The 18,847-nt window shown below is 42.8% G+C and overlaps 1 protein-coding gene across 2 annotated transcripts in view; it reads left to right on the plus strand.

The window, feature by feature from the left end:
• Nucleotides 1–14,785: 14,785 nt before the first annotated feature.
• LOC308693615 (cytochrome P450 2G1-like) overlaps nt 14,786–18,847 on the plus strand; it is a 36,628-nt gene continuing 32,566 nt past the window's right edge. For both annotated transcript variants that reach the window (XM_081370646.1, XM_081370647.1), the window contains exons 1-3: nt 14,786–15,159; nt 18,423–18,585; nt 18,669–18,818. In XM_081370646.1, coding sequence (XP_081226772.1) covers nt 14,989–15,159; nt 18,423–18,585; nt 18,669–18,818 — 484 coding nt within the window. In that variant the 5' untranslated portion in view covers nt 14,786–14,988. The remainder of the gene's footprint in view (nt 15,160–18,422; nt 18,586–18,668; nt 18,819–18,847) is intronic.

Consider the following 18,847-nt stretch of genomic DNA (forward strand, 5'->3'; position numbering starts at 1 on the left):
CCGATTACACCTTTCCAAACAAAGACTGTCCAAGATGTTTCCGGGAGTGGACACCTCTTGTGAACGTTGTGGCTATGCCCCTGCTTCATTGTCACATACATTTTGGGACTGTCCCCACATCACCCTCTATTGGTCTAAAATAATTGAGACTTTGTCAGCAATTTTTAATGTTAGACTCCCAGCAGATCCAGTAATGTCACTATTTGGTGTTGTACCTACAGATATACATTTAAACAGCTCACAAATTAATGTATTGTGTTTTGTGATGTTGCTAGCCAGACGTCTAATTTTACTAAACTGGAAAAATAAAATTCCTCCTACTCATCAAAACCTTCTTAGAGACGTAATGCAATATTTACAATTGGAAAAAATTAAATATTCTTTAAGGAAGAAAGAACAAACATTTTACTCAATTTGGCAACCTTTTATTAATTATTATAACAAGTAAAATTGGACGGTCCTCCTAATGCCTGATTTAATATAGTTTTATTTTATACTTTATGTGTGTGCAGGTTTTTGTTTTCTGTTTTTTTTTTTTTTTTTTTTTTTTTTTTTTACGTTTTGTTTTGTTTTCTGTTTACATTTATACATATACAAATCGTATATATGTCAGCTATTTGTATAAAACTGTTGTAAATTGTTAATAAAAATAACTGGAAAAAAAAAAAAAAATCTTAATTTGTGTTCCGAAGATGAACGAAGGTCTTACGCAGTTGGAACAACATGAGGGTGAGTAATTACTGACAGAATTTTCATTTTTGGGTGAACTAACCCTTTAAGCAATTTTGAGCGTGGCATGGTTGTTGGTGCCAGACGGGCCCGTCTGAGTATTTCACAATCTGCTCAGTTACTGGGATTTTCACGCACAAGCATTTCTAGGGTTTACAAAGAATGGTGTGAAAAGGGAAAAACATCCAGTATGCGGCAGTCCTGTGGGCGAAAATGCCTTGTTGATGCTAGAGGTCAGAGGAGAATGGGCTGACTGATTCAAGCTGATAGAAGAGCAACTTTGACTGAAATAACCACTCGTTACAACCGAGGTATGAAGCAAAGCATTTGTGAAGCCACAACACGCACAACCTTGAGGCGGATGGGCTACAACAGCAGAAGACCCCACCGGGTACCACTCATCTCCACTACAAATAGGAAAAAGAGGCTACAATTTGCACGAGCTCACCAAAATTGGACAGTTGAAGACTGGAAAAATGTTGCCTGGTCTGATGAGTCTCGATTTCAGTTGAGACATTCAGATGGTAGAGTCAGAATTTGGCGTAAACAGAATGAGAACATGGATCCATCATGCCTTGTTACCACTGTGCAGGCTGGTGGTGTAATGGTGTGGGGGATGTTTTCTTGGCACACTTTAGGCCCCTTAGTGCCAATTGGGCATCGTTTAAATGCCACGGCCTACCTGAGCATTGTTTCTGACCATGTCCATCCCTTTATGACCACCATGTACCCATCCTCTGATGGCTACTTCCAGCAGCATAATGCACCATGTCACAAAGCTCGAATTAGGGCTGTACAATTAATTAAATTTACCAAAATAGTACAATCGAGTAAAAACGATTATTTTGCCATATTCTGTTTTGAAAGAACGCTCTAATTTTGTCTTGTGTTCTGAATGACACGCGCACGTGCACACCCCCCCCTCCCGATGCCATAAACTCTCTCAGCTCGAATGTTTAAACTGATAAGACTTAAAAGAAGTGAAAATGATAAACTTTAGTTACGATGCAATGCTGGCCCGATTGTGCAACTGACAATTCCGTCATGTCCCGACTCCTGAACGCTAGAGTGTAGTTTCGACGCTTGCCTTGTCCAACCCATTCAGAGAGAGAGACAGAGAGAGAGAAGACGCGGCACCACTGAACACTCGCGCGGTTTGTGAAATTGCGTCTTGGAGAAAGTTTTAAAATGATTGATTTGATTTTATAATCTGTGTGGATTCATTTAGGATACTCATACAAACTACAGGCTAAAGTGAGTCAATGTTTGCGGGGGAATTTTCCGCATCATAAGTGGTAGACCTGCGGGAATTATTAAAATACTCATTGAAGTATTATCTGTTATATTATTTATTTTAATAGTTCAAAAAGTACAATAAATGTTAAAATTTCGATTTTTTTTAAGAATTGTTGAAAGGTGTCTTTGGTAACACTTTACAATAAGGTTCATTAATTAGCATTAGTTAACTACCTTAGTTAAAATTAACTAATAATGAACAATACTTCTACAGCATTTATTAATCTTAGTTAATATTCATTTCACCATTTACTAATACGTTATTAAAATGAAAGGTTGTATTTGTTAACATTAATTAATGCACTGTGAACTAACATGAACAAACAATGAACAGCTGTATTTTTATTAACTAACATTAAAAAAGATGAATAAATACTGTAACAAATGTATTTCTCACTGTTAGTTCATGTTAGTTAATACAATAACTAATGTTAACTAATTAACATTATTGTAAAGTGTTACCGTGTCTTTTTAATAAATGCAACACATTCCCAAAGTCATGTGAAATAATCGTGTTACATGATCGTGATTTCAATACTGAACAAAATAATCGTGATTATGATTTTTTCCATAATTGAGCAGCCCTAGCTCGAATCATTTCAAATTGGTTTCTTGAACATGACAATGAGTTCACTGTACTAAAATGGCCCCCACAGTCACCAGATCTCAACCCAATAGAGCATCTTTGGGGTGTGGTGGAACGGGAGCTTCGTGCCCTGGATGTGCATCCCACAAATCTCCATCAACTGCAAGATGCTATCCTATCAATATGGGCCAACATTTCTAAAGAATGCTTTCAGCACCTTGTTGAATCAATGCCACGTAGAATTAAGGCAGTTCTGAAGGCGAAAGGGGGTCAAACACAGTATTAGTATGGTGTTCCTAATAATTCTTTAGGTGAGTGTATATGTGTGTGTGTGTATGCAGGCTATATATGTGCTGTGTAACCTGTTTTTTTCCCCCTATCTTTCAGAGTGATGGTTCAGACAAAGAAAATGACTGGGTTTGATCGGCCAACATAACATTGTTGAGTAAAACTTAAAACCCCAATAAATTTGATCTTTGCGGATACCGTAGCTGCTCACTGGGAGGCAGAGCAACAGAACGGAAGACAGACGAAAGCGCGAAGCACGAACCACATTGAGGAGAAGGTTGCGACTTTTTCAGGTATAAATATTTTATAATTCTTTACCATCCAGTTAAATACCGCCAGGAAAAAGTGATGTAGCTGTTCACAGAGTTATGTTAATTTATCAGTCTTTTGAGTTTTAGCGTTTTTTTTTAGGCAGTTATACAAACTCGTGTTTCTCAAGGCAAGCATGTGGCAGTGCAAGGACTGCAAAATAACAGTCTCGACTAGATCACAGTTGTTGAAACACTTTAGACTAGTGCATGGACATTATGGTCGCGGTAATCGTTTTCCGTGCACTTATTCCAAGTGTCCCTGTAGTTTTAAAGCCTGGAATGCGCTACACAGCCATCTCAGTCGTAACCATGCAAAGGAAGTTAGATTCCTGGTACAATGAACACTATCGATCCTTTGAATTGGAACCACATCCAAGGGATGTTTCGTTTATAGAGCTGGGTGAATTGGCAGACCGTTATCCTCTCTGTGATTATAAAGTTGGTGCTATCCGTATGGTTACCTTGAAAAGGTACATACATGCTGCTTGACCAGTTTTCTTTTTTCTCTTTCAGAGTGATTGATCAAACAGAAAATGACTGATCCAGCAAAATTCAAAATTGTTCTAGGCGATAGTAATTCACTGAAATTGACGCTGCCCTCTGGAATACCCAAATCTATTTAAGAGTTTAAATCTGAGATTAGGAAACAATGTGGTGTCACAGGAGATTTCAGGCTGCAGTATCTTGATACTGACTTTGATGATTCCTTGAATCTTACCTCAACTTTGGATCTCCAGGACAAAGGAACAGTTAAAGTGGTAGCACAAAGTGCATAATGTCTGTTCTCTCTCTTCTGCAGACACTGATAAATGCTCATCAACTTCATCTCCGTCACCTTCTTGCCTGTCAGTTTCTCCAACAACATCAGATGTTGCTTCTGCCTCAACATCTGAGCTGTCTTTATCCACAACGCTGAGGAGTGAAACCTGGCCAACTAACTTTCCGATCCCTAAGTTTCCCTATGAGGTAGAGCTGGAACTGCAGAAAGCCCACAAAGAGTTCTTGAATGATGGTACTTTACTTAACATAGACTCAAAGCCTAAACTAAAATCAGAAATTCTGAAATCCTTGGCTGCAGAAGTAGTGAAGTACAAAGTGTACCCTAGGATTGAAGAATATGAAGAGGTTGCGAAAGCGCTGATTACAAAGCATCCATTCCTACAGGAAAAGGGATCAGTTGGTGGGTTCTATGGCTGGAAAATCAGTCTACAGTGGAAGATGGCGAATTATCGGCGTACACTACGAGCAGCTGGCTGTTCTGAAGTAAAGCTAAATTCTTTAAAACACAAACATGGTGAAAATACAAGTCCAAACCAAGTCCAAAAGCCGAAGAAGGCTGAAGTCAATTTCTACCCTAATTATCCAGCTGGAGAGAACAAACAAAGCCTAGAGGAAGAGCGAATGGCATTGCTGTCTGAGGTTCAGAAAAGGGACAACCATCAAATTATTAAACACAAAATGGAAAAAAACTTTTGTCTACAGAAGACATGAAGTAATAGATGAGATGCCCTTCATTGTTGACTTCAAAAGCAGATGGCCAGCTCTGTTTTGTGAAAATTAGGTAAATATGATGGTATAACTTTATTTCTTTAATAGTTTTAAGTGGTGAAACAAATGGTAATTAATTTCCCTTATGTCTAATTGTGCTTTAGTTATTCATGTCCATGCAGAGTTAGCCTAAATGCTTTTGTGTTCAGATGTCAATAAATGATTTTTGTATAAGTGTACGTACAAAACAAAACAGAAAAAAAAGACAAACAGCGCGAAAGTAGAATACAATTTTGTAGCAAGAAGTACAATAAGAGTTTATATAAATAAAATGAAAGAAAATAAGTGTTTATACAGATACTGATTTTAAGAAGTCTATGAAGGGTTGCCAAATATTATAAAAACCTGAGAGATTGTCCTTCAACAGATATCTAATTCTTTCTAAATGTAAAGTATTGGACAGATCTCGAAGCCACATTTTGTCCTGAATATATTTTTAAACATGAAAGCTATCCTTACTATAATCTTACGTGTCTTAAATCTGCAGATTGCTGCTGAGTTCACATTTGAATCACTACAGTCCCACTAATTCAAACATTTATGTCAAAACTGGATGGTTACACAAGCAAGCTGGCCAGCATCTACCGGAGAAAAGGAGCAATTGCAGGACGTAAAATTTGGAAACTGATGGCTACCATTGACGAGGTTTGTTATCTGTATTTATGATGCTGTGGAAATTGCAATAATTTGTAAGAGACAATTTCTCACGTTGATCACACAAATGCGTGTCGTTTATTTTTAAAAGGAAAAACACAAGAGTCAACAAAAGCGTTGCCAAAGCGCCCCACATCATCACACATTCAGAACAACACAAAAGGGCCGTAATCCCTGAACAGTTATGAAGAAACACGTTAAGAACAAAGTGCTGCATTTACAATCAACAGTGTATAGAACTACGCTTAACAACAAAGGTGAATTATGTATATCACAATCACTACACAGCTTGTAAATAATGTCCACTTTAGTACGGTGTTTTGCCATTGTCTATACTTAATGTCTTTACTCTTCTACAGAATGATACCATCTCAACTCGGAGAGCTTGCACTCTCCGAGCACTTTCTGTGTATCTTAATGAAGACGATGAAAACCTCATGAAGGAGTATGCAGTAAGTGTTCTCAGGCAGTCTTTTGTGAATATTTAGAGTACCCCTCCAATCACTAGACAATACAATACAGGGGTCATATATGGGCAAAATCCAAGAAATCTAAATACACAAAATATATTTAACTTGGCGTTGTCAAAAGTACCGACTTCGGTACCAGTCAGTACTGAAATTAAAAAAATTGTGATACCAGCATTTCCTGCGAGAATTGAGCGCTGTTGAGCAGATTCTCAAGGCTGATTGGCCACAGTGTTCACATGCTCGACAGATGACTGTGATTGGCTACAATTATCTTTGCTTCACACTCTTCACCGAGTGCTTACACAGATTACGCTCACACATGGAAGCGTTTGAAAGCCGTGTCTCAGCAGATTCGTCTAAGCAGATATATTAAGGAACCACTGACTGATCCGCTGATAGATGCGGTTTTAAAACTCTCCATTGTGCTAATGTGCGAGCGCTTGGTGAAGAGCATCACAGTCATATCTGTTGAGCACATGAACACTATGGCCAATAATCTGTAGTGATTTTCTTGCGGAAAATGCTGGTTTCGTCACATTTTTAAATTTGAATACCGAAGCCTGTACTTTTGACAACCCTAACAAACATGGTAGAGTAGTCTTGTAAGTCACTGCAAGTCAGTGATGTGAAGCATTAAGGAATGGACAGTTGATACAGAATTCTCAGATTATTTGCTTTTTCTAGATGTATTACTAAGTGATGTTAAATTTACAACTTGCATTTTTGATGCAGTTAAAGTGACTGAACAGTGTTACTGTTTTTGTGTTTTGTAGGACACAGACTTTGAGAATTCCGAGAGAGACATGGCCAATACTGTAATTGGAATTTACATCATCAGACCTGAAGGTGCAGAAGCCTGTGACCCACCATCGGATGTTGGACTGATTGTTGAAGGAGTGAAAGTTCTTCAGAATCTTGGCGATGTCACCAAGGCTTGTGCTCTTCTTTTGGGAGTCATATACTGCTTGAATCTCAGTTCCCTTTCGTTGTCACTCCGAGTTACGTCGGATGACGACGAATGGGGTTTCGCTTAGAAATCCTATCATCTTCGAGTATTAAAACACGAGCCAATGGCAAAGAAATGCCATGGGTCTGCGGAATTTGCATAGCGTAACTCCGCCCCGCCCTGGGGGTATATAAGGAAGTGCGCGAGCAGAATGCAGATATGTTTTCGCTTCGGAGCCAAGTTGATGTACTTCACTCCACAGCCAAATCCTGAGTTATCTCTTCATCTCTTCGAGACGAGCCTCTCTCCAGGTGTTGGTGTGACAGCGAGTTCCAGCGAGTGCACATTCCCTGCTGATCTGTGCAGTGATTTGCCAGAGTTTGTGTGTTTTCTCCCTGGTCGCTTCAACACTCTGCGGAGAAATCTCCTTTCACAAAAGAGCATTGCACGCGGCACGTCTTTTTAAAGATGCCTCGCCCGTGCACTTCTGGTTGCGGTCTATTCGTGTCTGACTCTGATGGGCACAATCGCTGTCTTGTGTGTCTGGGTGTCGAGCACGCAAAGGCAGCGTTTGTGGATGAGTCATGTTCCCACTGCGGGAACATGCCCATCGCACGGTTGAGATCGAGACTCAATGATCTTCATGTGAGAGTCCCCTCATCCGCACCCCGATCTACTGGTCCCGAGAGGGCTGGTACTTCGGCTGGCGGCCAGGGTGATCTGAGGGTTACAGTGTGGAACAAAGCGCCGACTATTCCACGCTCCACACTTCCCTCTGTTCCCGTGCAACCCGCGAGTGTCCGCGTGGAAACCGCTGTACAGTCCTCGGACTTGCCGCGAGTTTCATTCGGCGCTCCAGAGGATGATGTGATGTCGATCGCTGCATCACAAGGTGGGCAGGAGTCCTCGGGAAGTGAGGATTCGGCTGTGCTGCCACCCTCGGGTGTCCCAGCATTGTCCGAGTCTGATCCCGAGATGACGGCCATGCTTTCCCGGGCAGCCGCAGCGATCGGTCTTGAGTGGTCCCCGCCACCTGGGCCGGTTCGTTCGCGGCTGGACGATTGGTTTTTGGGTGCGGCTGCTGATCCGCGTCGGCGGCCAACCCCAATGCCTTTTTTCCCAGATGTGCATGAGGAGGTCACGAGGTCCTGGAAGGCACCATTGTCTTCCCGTGATCGTTCGGCGACCGCCTCCGCCTTGCCTCCCCTTGATCAGGCGGCCGCCAAAGGGTACACTGGGGTTCCCCAGGTTGAACGCTCTGTTGCGATGCAGCTGTGTCCTCAGAGTGCTTCTTCCCGCGGGGACCCAAAGCACCCCTCCAAGGCCTGTAGGTTCTCTTCCACCCTGGTGGCGAAGGCCTACAGAGCTGCGGGGCTGGCGGCCTCCTCACTGCATGCCATGGCGACTCTGCAGGTCTACCAGGCCCAGATGTTGCGTGATATGCACGAGGGGAGGTCTGACCCAGCACTCTTTGATGAGTTGCGTGCCGCCACCGACCTTGCTCTCCGAGCGACGAAGGTGACCGCACGCTCGCTGGGTCAGGTGATGGCCACTTCGGTGGTCCAGGAGCAACACCTATGGCTAAACCTGGCTGATATGCGGGAGGCCGAGCGGACCCGGTTCCTCGACACCCCCATATCCCAGGCTGGCCTATTCGGCAGTGCAGTCGAGGACTTTGCCCAGCAGTTCTCGACTGCCCAGAAGCAGACTGAGGCTTTAAAACATGTCCTGCCCCGGCGGCCCGCTGCTTCGGCGGCGCAGCCGTCGGCACAGGTGCCTCAGCCCGCTCGCCGCCGAGGGCGCCCTCCTGCGGTTCCAGCCCCTCCCGATCGGCCCCAGCAGTCCGCTGCTCCCGGGTCGCGTCGGAGAGGAAGCCGTAGGAAGGCGCCACAGCCCTCTCCCGCCCCGCGCCCCGCTAAACGCCAGGCTAAGCGGCGCTCCTGAGACGGGCTGCTCAGAGATGGTGATGAGTTCTGTACAGGAGCCGGTAGCAGGGCCGCTCCTTCCCCCGGTGGAGGGCCGGGGGAGAATCCTTGGTTTTCCCATTCCCGCTGCTCGTCCCACGACGGGCAGCACCCTAAAATGGTTAAAGAAAGAACTCACTATCCCATCTCTGAGCACACGGAGTGTGCGGATGAGAGCACGCGCCGCCCACGGGCCATGCTCCTCTCATCCCCCTCTGTCGCCAGACCCCTGCCAGAGCACGCCCCCGTGGGACGCTGGTCCTCCCCTGGCCTTCTCTGGCAGGACGCGGCTAATGACCGTGCCCCCGCACCGGGCCGCTATAGCCGCAGTAACGCCGCTCGGATTGCTTCATATGAGACCGCTTCAGCTTTGGCTTCGCGATCGAGTCCCGAGGTGGGCATGGCAACACGGCAAGCTCCGGGTCCCAGTGACTCCGGCCTGCCGTCAGACCTTCACCCCGTGGTCGAACCTCAGCTTTCTACGGGCCGGAGTGCCCCTGGAACGAGTTTCCCGGCATGTTGTTGTCTCAACAGATGCCTCCACCACGGGCTGGGGCGCCATGTGCAATGGACATGCTGCCGCGGGCTCCTGGACAGGACCCCAGCGCCTATGGCATGTCAATTGCCTCGAGTTGCTGGCTGTACGTCTCGCCCTGCACCGCTTTCATGCGCTGCTCAGGGGTCAGCACGTATTAGTCCGATCAGACAATACCGCGACAGTAGCGTACATCAACCATCAAGGTGGTCTGCGCTCCCGCCGTATGTCACAACTCGCCCGCCACCTCCTCATATGGAGTCAGAAGCATCTGAGGTCGCTTCGGGCCATTTATATCCCGGGACACCTGAACCAGGCGGCCGACGAGCTGTCTCGAGTTCGGCCTCTCTCTGGAGAATGGCGACTCCATCCCCAGACGGTCCAGCTGATTTGGGATCAGTTCGGGGACGCACAGGTAGACCTGTTTGCCTCCCACGACTCGTCCCATTGCGACCTGTATTATTCCCTGACCGAGGGCACGCTCGGCACGGATGCCCTGGCGCACAGCTGGCCGCGGGGCCTCCGCAAGTATGCGTTTCCCCCAGTGAGCCTTTACCTGCTCCTCGTCCTCCCTGATCTTGCGCAAAGTCTGCGCAAGATCAGGGAGGACAAGGAGCAGGTAATTTTGGTTGCCCCGTATTGGCACAACCGCACCTGGTTCCCAGAACTAGTTCTCCTCGCGACAGCACCTCCCTGGCCTATTCCCCTGAGGAAGGACCTGCTTTCTCAGGGACGGGGCACCTTATGGCACCCTCGTCCCGATCTGTGGAACCTCCACGTGTGGCTTCTGGACGGGACGAGGTAGGTTTGAGTACCCTACCACCAGCGGTGGTGGCTACCATCACTTCCGCTAGAGCATCGTCCACGAGACATGCCTATGCGTTGAAGTGGAACCTCTTCGTCAACTGGTGTTCTTCTAAAAATCTTGAACCCACGAAATGCCCCATCAGTGTCGTGCTTTCCTTCCTGCAAGAAGGGTTGGAGCGAAGGCTGTCTCCCTCCACCCTGAAAGTGTATGTTGCCGCCATTGCCGCACATCACGACGCAGTTGATGGTAAGTCCTTGGGAAAGCACGACCTGATCGTCAGGTTCCTGAGGGGAGCCAGGAGATTAAATCCTCCTCGTCCTCCCCTCGTACCCTCTTGGGACCTCTCAGTGGTCTTAACTGCCCTGCAGAGTGCTCCCTTTGAGCCTCTGCAATCAGTGGAGCTTAAGTTCCTGTCAATGAAGACAGCGCACCTGGTTGCATTGGCCTCCATCAAGAGGGTAGGGGACCTGCAGGCATTTTCGGTTGACGAAGCGTGCCTGGAATTCGGGCCGGCTAACTCTCACGTGATCCTGAGACCCCGGCTTGGATATGTGCCCAAGGTTCCTACCACACCCTTTCGAGACCAGGTAGTGAACCTGCAAGCGCTGCCCTTGGAGGAGGCAGACCCAGCCTTGGCACTGCTCTGTCCAGTACGCGCCCTTCGTGCTTACGTAGACAGAACGCAGTGTTTCAGGACCTCAGACCAGCTCTTTGTCTGTTATGGTGGGAAGCTGAAGGGAAAGGCTCTCTCCAAGCAAAGGTTGTCTCACTGGATAGTGGACGCCATTGCTTTGGCTTACCAGCAGCAAGGTCGTCCGTGCCCCCTTGGTGTGACGGCCCACTCCACTCGGAGTGTGGCATCCTCTTGGGCTCTAGCGCATGGCGCCTCGCTAACAGACATCTGCAGAGCTGCAGGCTGGGTGACACCTAACACATTCGCGAGATTCTACAATCTCCGAGTAGAGCCAGTTTCTTCTCATGTACTCGCTTCAACTAGCCGGTGCTAGATTCTGCTCAGGTGTCTTCGCTTGCTCGCCATTCGTCTCCACGGACGGGATACGTCGGATATTCCTCAGGTGAGCCTCATAAGCCCTGAGTCTCCTCCAGCACTGACGACGTCAACGCCAGAGTTATGCCACTGGCAGCTTTCGCGCTTGGCTAGGTGCCTCCATGTGCATGGTTCCCTTCGGGCAACCCCCACATGTGTATTCCACTGTAAGCCTCTTTGAGCATGTGTCTTTCCCTTGGCAAGCCACCTTGCCACCCCTGGGGTTGAAATATTCCACCTGCGGCTGGACACCCCAGTGTTACTCCGTATGCAGCCCTTCGGGGTCATATGTGTATTCCAAGTCCCCCCCTTCGGGTTGGGCATGTTTGCATATTTCCACTGGATATGCTTCCCAGTGTACCTTGGTATTCCTGTGTTAAGTAGGACTCCTTCGTCCGTGCTAGTCTCACGACAGGGAGCTCAGACTTACGCAGGGCACTGGAAGACAGTCGAGAGGTGGCGTGATTATACGGGAACCCCATTCGTCGTCATCCGACGTAACTTGGAGTGACAACGAAAGGGAACGTCTCGGTTACGTATGTAACCCTCGTTCCCTGAGTAGGGAACGGAGACGTTACGTCTCCCTGCCACTTCCGCTGTACCGCTGGAACGCCTGAGTTCAGTCTCGGCTCCTCAGCGAAGACATATCTGCATTCTGCTCGCGCACTTCCTTATATACCCCCAGGGCGGGGCGGAGTTACGCTATGCAAATTCCGCAGACCCATGGCATTTCTTTGCCATTGGCTCGTGTTTTAATACTCGAAGATGATAGGATTTCTAAGCGAAACCCCATTCGTCGTCATCCGACGTAACGTCTCCGTTCCCTACTCAGGGAACGAGGGTTACATACGTAACCGAGACGTTATCCTTCAGACCTGAAGTATACTTTTGAGTTTTTCCAGAAAGTGTTGCTGGGACTTGACGCACAGAAACTGTCACACAAAAATACAGGTTCTCAAGAACAAACTTGTTGGTTGAATCAGTACATCTTGATTTTTCTTTTATTTGTCCAGAATGAAGTTTTTTTTTTTGTGAAGAGCTGTGACTTAAATTGTTTTCTGTTTTTAAAATTAGGGGCCAGTTTTAATGTTATCTTTGTTGATGGCACCAAAATTTGAAATGGAGTTCTGCAGCTTTTTGAGGCATGCTGCCTTGCTTTATTGTTTGTAAGAACTGTGAAGTTGTAAGAACTGAAGTTAAACTTGTTTTCGGTTGTTTACAAACATTTAGAGGCCAGTTTCAATCTTTTCTTTACCAATATCTCAAACGATTTGAAATATCAAAAATTGAGCACTGTAGCATTTTGTGACATGCTGCCTGTCTTGAACAAACTTTCCTTTTTATTTTTTCGAAGTTACATTTTTATTACAATATTTGGAAGGAAGTTGCACATTTTAAGAATGTTTGCTATTGACAAAAATGTTGTTCTTTTACTTTTTATTTATTTATTTATTTATTTTTTGAAACAAACTCTGTTATTTAAGCTGTTTGTGGTTGTTTACGAAAATAGAGGTCAGTTTTAAAATGTTCTTTACCAATGGCTTAAATGATTTGAAATATCAAAAATTGAGCACTGTAGCATTTTGTGATAGGCTGCCTGTCTTAAAAAAAAAAAAAAACTTTCCTTTTTATTTTTCTAAGTTAAACTTTATTACAGGCAGTTGCACATTGTAAGAATGTTGACTATTGACACGTTTTTTTTTTTTACAAACAGTTATTTAAGCTGTTTGTGGTTGTTTACAAAAATAGAGGCCAGTTTTAATGTTATTACTGTTGATTATAAAGATCAGAAATCGAGTTTAGCAGTATTTTAGGGCATGCTGCTTAATTTCAACAGACATTCCATTTATGTAATATTTTTATAAGCAAGACTTACAAATTCTTGAAGTCAGTTGCACTTTAAAAGACCTTATGAAGAATGTTTACTGATAAATGATTGATCTTGTAGTGTATTTGTTTCAAAGGAACTGTGAAATTGAAGTTGTTTTACAGTTTTTAGCAGTGGTATATTGCAAAACCTTACAAAAAAAATCATTTTGTTTCTAAAAATATGCTTTCAGTTTCACACTTGTAGAGCAAATAGCCTACTTAAAGTTAACAAAACTAATAAAAAAAATGTTCACCTTACGTATTGAAAGTTCATAATTGTAACATAACATTACTAAGTAAAATATACATATAACTAAAATGCAGTAGAGACACATCTGAATGGGTTATATGTACTAAAAAATGTTTTGTCAACTTTACCAGAATTTATTTTCTTCATTCAACTGTATTGTTACTTGTAGAAACTAGTTAAAACACTTATGTGGAACCACTTGACACTCTTTTTTTTTATGTAAGTACAACAAATCATTTTTTTGAGTGCATCCTGAATATGGAGGTTGCAGAACATTGCAAACAAAAATACAGAATACCTTCATGGTGTAAGGCAGTGGTTTTCAAAGTGTGGGGCGCGCCCCCCAGGGGGGGCGCAAGGTTACTGCGGGGGGGGGGCGCGGGAGATCAGCAAAAAATAAATAAATAAAAATACAGCCGTTACGTTATGCGTTCAAGTGCGTGAAAGCGGTAGTGATAGCGCTCTTCTTTTATAAAGCGGCAACGAACGGCACTGAATCGTTCTTCTTCAGACCGTTGGAACAAGCCCAACATTGAAGTTGCTCGCCAAAGAAAAAAACCTCTTCAGCGGACCGAATCACGAGCTGCTATTGTGAAGTGCCGCGCGCGCTCTGGTAAGAAGACCAACCAGAAGCTGAGCTCGTGAGGCACTCTCCAAAGATGCTATATATTAACTTTTAATTATAAATTAAAAGTTAAAGTTCTGGTTTATTATTCTCTCTTACTGTTGATTCAATGACATGACAAATTAAAACTATTCCTGTTTTTCATTGCACGTTATTATTTTATTTTGTAATTTTTTTATTTTTCATTTTTCAAGGAGAAATACAGAAAGCAGGCCTTCAATGATTTCCTAGATCAAAGACACTTGTAAGTTTATCATTGCACGTTTTTCATTGTAAAAAAAAAGTTCCACATATATATATATATATATATATATATATAATTAAAAAAAATTGGGGGGGAGGGGGGGCGTCAGATTTTTTTAAAGGTTTAAAGGGGGGCGCGACCAAAAAAGTTTGAGAACCACTGGTGTAAGGTACCTCGTTCTTTCGCATCGAGCCCTAACACTACAGCCTCCTTCGTTTCTCTTCACTGTAAACCACAGGTATCACATACATCAAATACTACAGTTAACTGTTTTTGAATTGGCTAATATTGCCATCACATATACAACATACTTTCAGCATAATTTTATTAGCCCGTTCGGCAATATTAACGTTAGGAATTGGAATTAATGTAAGGAATTGGAAGCTCTGTCAGCTCGCTAAGCTAACCGCACAAGAAAGCCGAAAAAAGTAGATTTTACCTTCAACATCGTGGATATACCCCTCAATCCAATTGCTGTATCCCTTCAGCAGGATGGACCTAGGTATTTTTGAGTCTTTGTCCGCCCATGACTCCACTAGGTTGATAGTAAGAGGAGGAAGAAACGTTAGATTGCTAACTTAGTCCACACGGCCATATCCTGTTGTTGTTATTTCCTTCCCTCACAGCTTCGTTCTGGAATCAAAATAGCAGGCTGAATAAGGCGTATTCAAAACCTCTGTCCCATTCCGGCTTGAACCTGCCCCTTCTTGCTCTACTCCCACTGTGCATATAAAAACCTTTAAAGACACTGACTAACTGTCAAAAACAGATGTAAAGAAAAAAAACTGAACTGAACATAACATTTTGGAGACGAGGGATGGAACTCTCTAGCTCATTGGTGCTGGTTTTAGTCCTGGCTGTGCTGGTATTATTCCGATGGAAAAGAAAGCCAAGTGGACGTTCTTTGCCCCCAGGGCCGCTGGCACTGGCACTGATTGGAAACTTGCCAATAATAGACAAGCGTGCACCCTTTAAAAGCTTCATGAAGGTAAGAGCTGAAGGCATGATGTTGTGTCTGTAAATAAAATCATGTGAGACGTATCTCATAATTACAGTCTTAAGGAAGTTCCGGGAGTCTCCCGCATATTGATAGCGGCTCCCTGATGCCCGCAAATGAGTTAAAATCTCCAGGAATCTAACTTAGTGCGAGCGAGCAAGAGCGCGCATGGGAGACAGAGACTGTGCTCCAAACCGTGTAGCGTGTGCACAGCAGAGAGGGAGAGGGAGCGAGAGACCTTGCGTGGTGTGTGCGTGTGTGTGTGCGTGTGTGCCTCACCCAAGCGGGTAAAGTAGGTTTTATGTTGGATATTCCTTAGACATTCGATCTTTTCTTCAGCATTAATCGATATCGAATCGATATGTGATGGCTTAATAGTCGTGACTCGTGGATGATGCTGTATCTCGTCTAGGTAACATTGTAAAGCATAATATCAAAAGTGAATTTTAATATTCATCGAGGAAGTTTTGTTTTAGGAATTGGAAGTGAAAAAGCCCTTTCAACGATCCCCACTTGGGCACTTAAAGTTAGGGAGTGTCTCAAAAGTGCCAAATCGACAACAAAGTTGGTTAAGTGCATTATTCCACAAAAACACTAAAAACGTGATTCTTTTACATATGTAGTTGATGTTAGTAAATAGATTAAAAATAGATTAAGCCCATTTTTTTTACTTTTATATGATTTATCTGTTATACATATGTAATTAAACTGTATGTATTTAATGAAATACATCTATTTAACTTTGTTTTATGTAAAGACCTCAATTGACCTACAATACACACATACACACACATGCAGCATATAATACACAACTTAGAAATGTAAAAAAAAAAAAGTTTTACATTTATTATGAATTTTTGAAAAATACAAATCTATATTACTTCCTGCTCATGTGACCTGATGATGTCACACCACCTGTAATTTATTCACTAACCCTTGAGACACATCATACACAACTTGGATCTTGAAAATCTTATTTTGTCTATTTTTAATGCATTTTTGAAATATACAAATCTATATAACTTCCTGGTCATGTGACCTGATGATGTCACACCACCTGTAATTTATTTACTAACACTTCAACTATATATATATATATATATATATATATATATATATATATATATATATATATATATATATATATATAATGACTTGTTGATGCAGTGTATATACACATCTATTACACATATATTATTGTAGTGTAGATTCCTGCTTATTTGACCCCATCACTTAACATAACTTTAAATAGGCTATGCAAAAAAAAAATTCTACACACAGTTATCTTACAGTTTGCAATGCATGACAGTATTTCTGAACATTTTTTCCAGATATTCAAAGTTATTTCATTTTTTGTTATGTGACCCGATGATGTTACAACCGCTGTAATATAGTTACGCATATTTCTCACCAATGACTTTCATTTTCTTTGTAGGCTTTTACAAATTGCTGTAAAATTTACAGCAACTTACTGGCAATTTTGGTTGCCAGTAAGCCTGTAAATTTTACAAGATAACCGTAATCATAAACTACAGTTATACTGTAAAATTATACAGCACACCTGTAAAAGCAGCAAAACAAGAGCAGCTTTGTATTTACAGTTATTTAATGTAATCTTTACAGTATGTTACTGTTATTAATAATGCACTGAATTAAAACCTGAGATAACTCATTTCATTTGAGGAAATTGATTGGTCATTTACCATTAAATATTTATGCTGTGAGCTATTTCATTTGAGTCCACTAAGAAAAACTAGAAACTAGAAACATCATTAACTAAAAACATAAATTTAACTAAATCCTACTAGTTTACATGAATGAGTTGAAGAACTTAAAAAGATCATCACTGCATCAGCAAATACACAGTCACTGCCTTTAAATAAAGCAACATGCAGCATATCATCAGTGTTTCTCTGCTCATCCTGGACTGAAGAAAAACTGACCCACAAAACCCACAAAACTCAACAGAAACCCTTTAAATCCCAACAGAACATTAACCACTAACAGATCTCCACTAGACATCACAGATATTTTTTAGATTTATAGTTTAATTAAATTTTAGTTTAATTTTTTACTATCAAGGCAGAAAGGTGTGCCAAAATACAGCTGGTCCGGGGTCTAGGGCTCCATGTTATTCGGCAATGCTTCAGAGCAAGTCCTCATAAATGCTTCTAATGTCTGCAACGTCAAAGTCTGCTGAACCAAAAGCAACATTAGCCCCACCCTAAGTGGACAATGAGGAGAAACAATATTGTATTAGTTGTTATCAGAGAGTAGTCTATTTACAAACATGAACCTGTCCCAGTCCTTCGAATGAGACGTTAAACCGGGGTCCTGGCTCTCTGTGGTCATTAAAAATCCCAGGATGTCCTTTGGAAAAAGAGTAGGGGTTTAACCCGGGCATCCTAGCCAAATTTACCCATTGGCCTCTGTCCATTATGGCCTCCTAATCATCCCCATAAATACTGATTGGCTCTATCTCGGCTAACAGATTTTTGTTATAAGAACGTTCCCATGATGGTGACATCAAATGAACCAATCATTCATCAACATCTAAACCTCTGTTAGTTCTCAATAAGAACTTCTGTAGACGTATGACAGAAATAAAGTCAGTCTGGTTAGTAATAAGTGAAGCTGGTAATACTGTTGTTTAATCCTCGTCTGATGAGATCTTGAGAGATTTAATGTCTTCTTTTATCTTCAGTTGATTTCATCTAAGGCTGTGGCTGAAGAAAGTTGTAGTTTGTGTTCTTATTTCTCTTTCTTTCAGTGCTTGTTCACAGCAGGTGTTTGAATGATTGAAAGAATGTTTCAGGAACATCATTCTTACCTTTCAATAACATTCTATTAACATTCAGGAAACTGGACATTTTTATGTTCTTGGAATGCTACAAATCAACGTTCCTAGAATGTTTAATTTTTAATCAAAATTAAATTGAAAGAATGTTTAAGGAACATCATACCTTCAATAACACGTTCCTCTAACGTCAAGAAAACTGGACATTGTTTTACGTTCCCCGAGACAACACTGAATATTTGGAGACATTCTTGTAACAAAACTCTGTTAACTGGAATTACTCTGTCTCTTCACCGATAAGCTGGTGTGTGGTGGGCATTCTGGCGCAATATGGCTGCCGGCGCATCATCCAGGTGGATGCTGCACATTGACGAGATTACCCCCTTCCACTATATAAATGTAATGAATTATCCAACCTTGCACTGGTGTGTGATAGCAAAGTCTGTTTTCTCAACAGTGGAGCAAAACCTATGGGCCTGTGATGACGGTGTACCTCGGGCCTCAAAGAATTGTGGTTCTGGTCGGTTATGATACCGTGAAAGAGGCTCTAGTGGACCAGGCAGATGACTTTGCACCCAGATTCCCCATTCCCTTTCTAAACAGAGTTATGAAAGGCTATGGTACAAGTGATGCTGGTTTACTTTTGTTTTATAAACACATACTATCAGTTCGAAGTAATTTAGTCTAGATTAAATGTTTGTAGGTCTGATCATCAGTAATGGTGAACGCTGGCATCAACTGAGGCGGTTTACTCTCACCACACTGAGGGATTTTGGAATGGGCCGTAAAAGAATGGAACAGTGGATTCAAGAAGAGAGCGAGCATTTGCTGAAGAGTTTTGAAGAAACCAGATGTGAGGAACTGACGAACACAATCCATTTA

The sequence above is a fragment of the Scardinius erythrophthalmus genome (genome assembly GCF_964197995.2).
Source record: "Scardinius erythrophthalmus genome assembly, chromosome: 7".
Lineage (NCBI taxonomy): Eukaryota > Metazoa > Chordata > Actinopteri > Cypriniformes > Leuciscidae > Scardinius > Scardinius erythrophthalmus.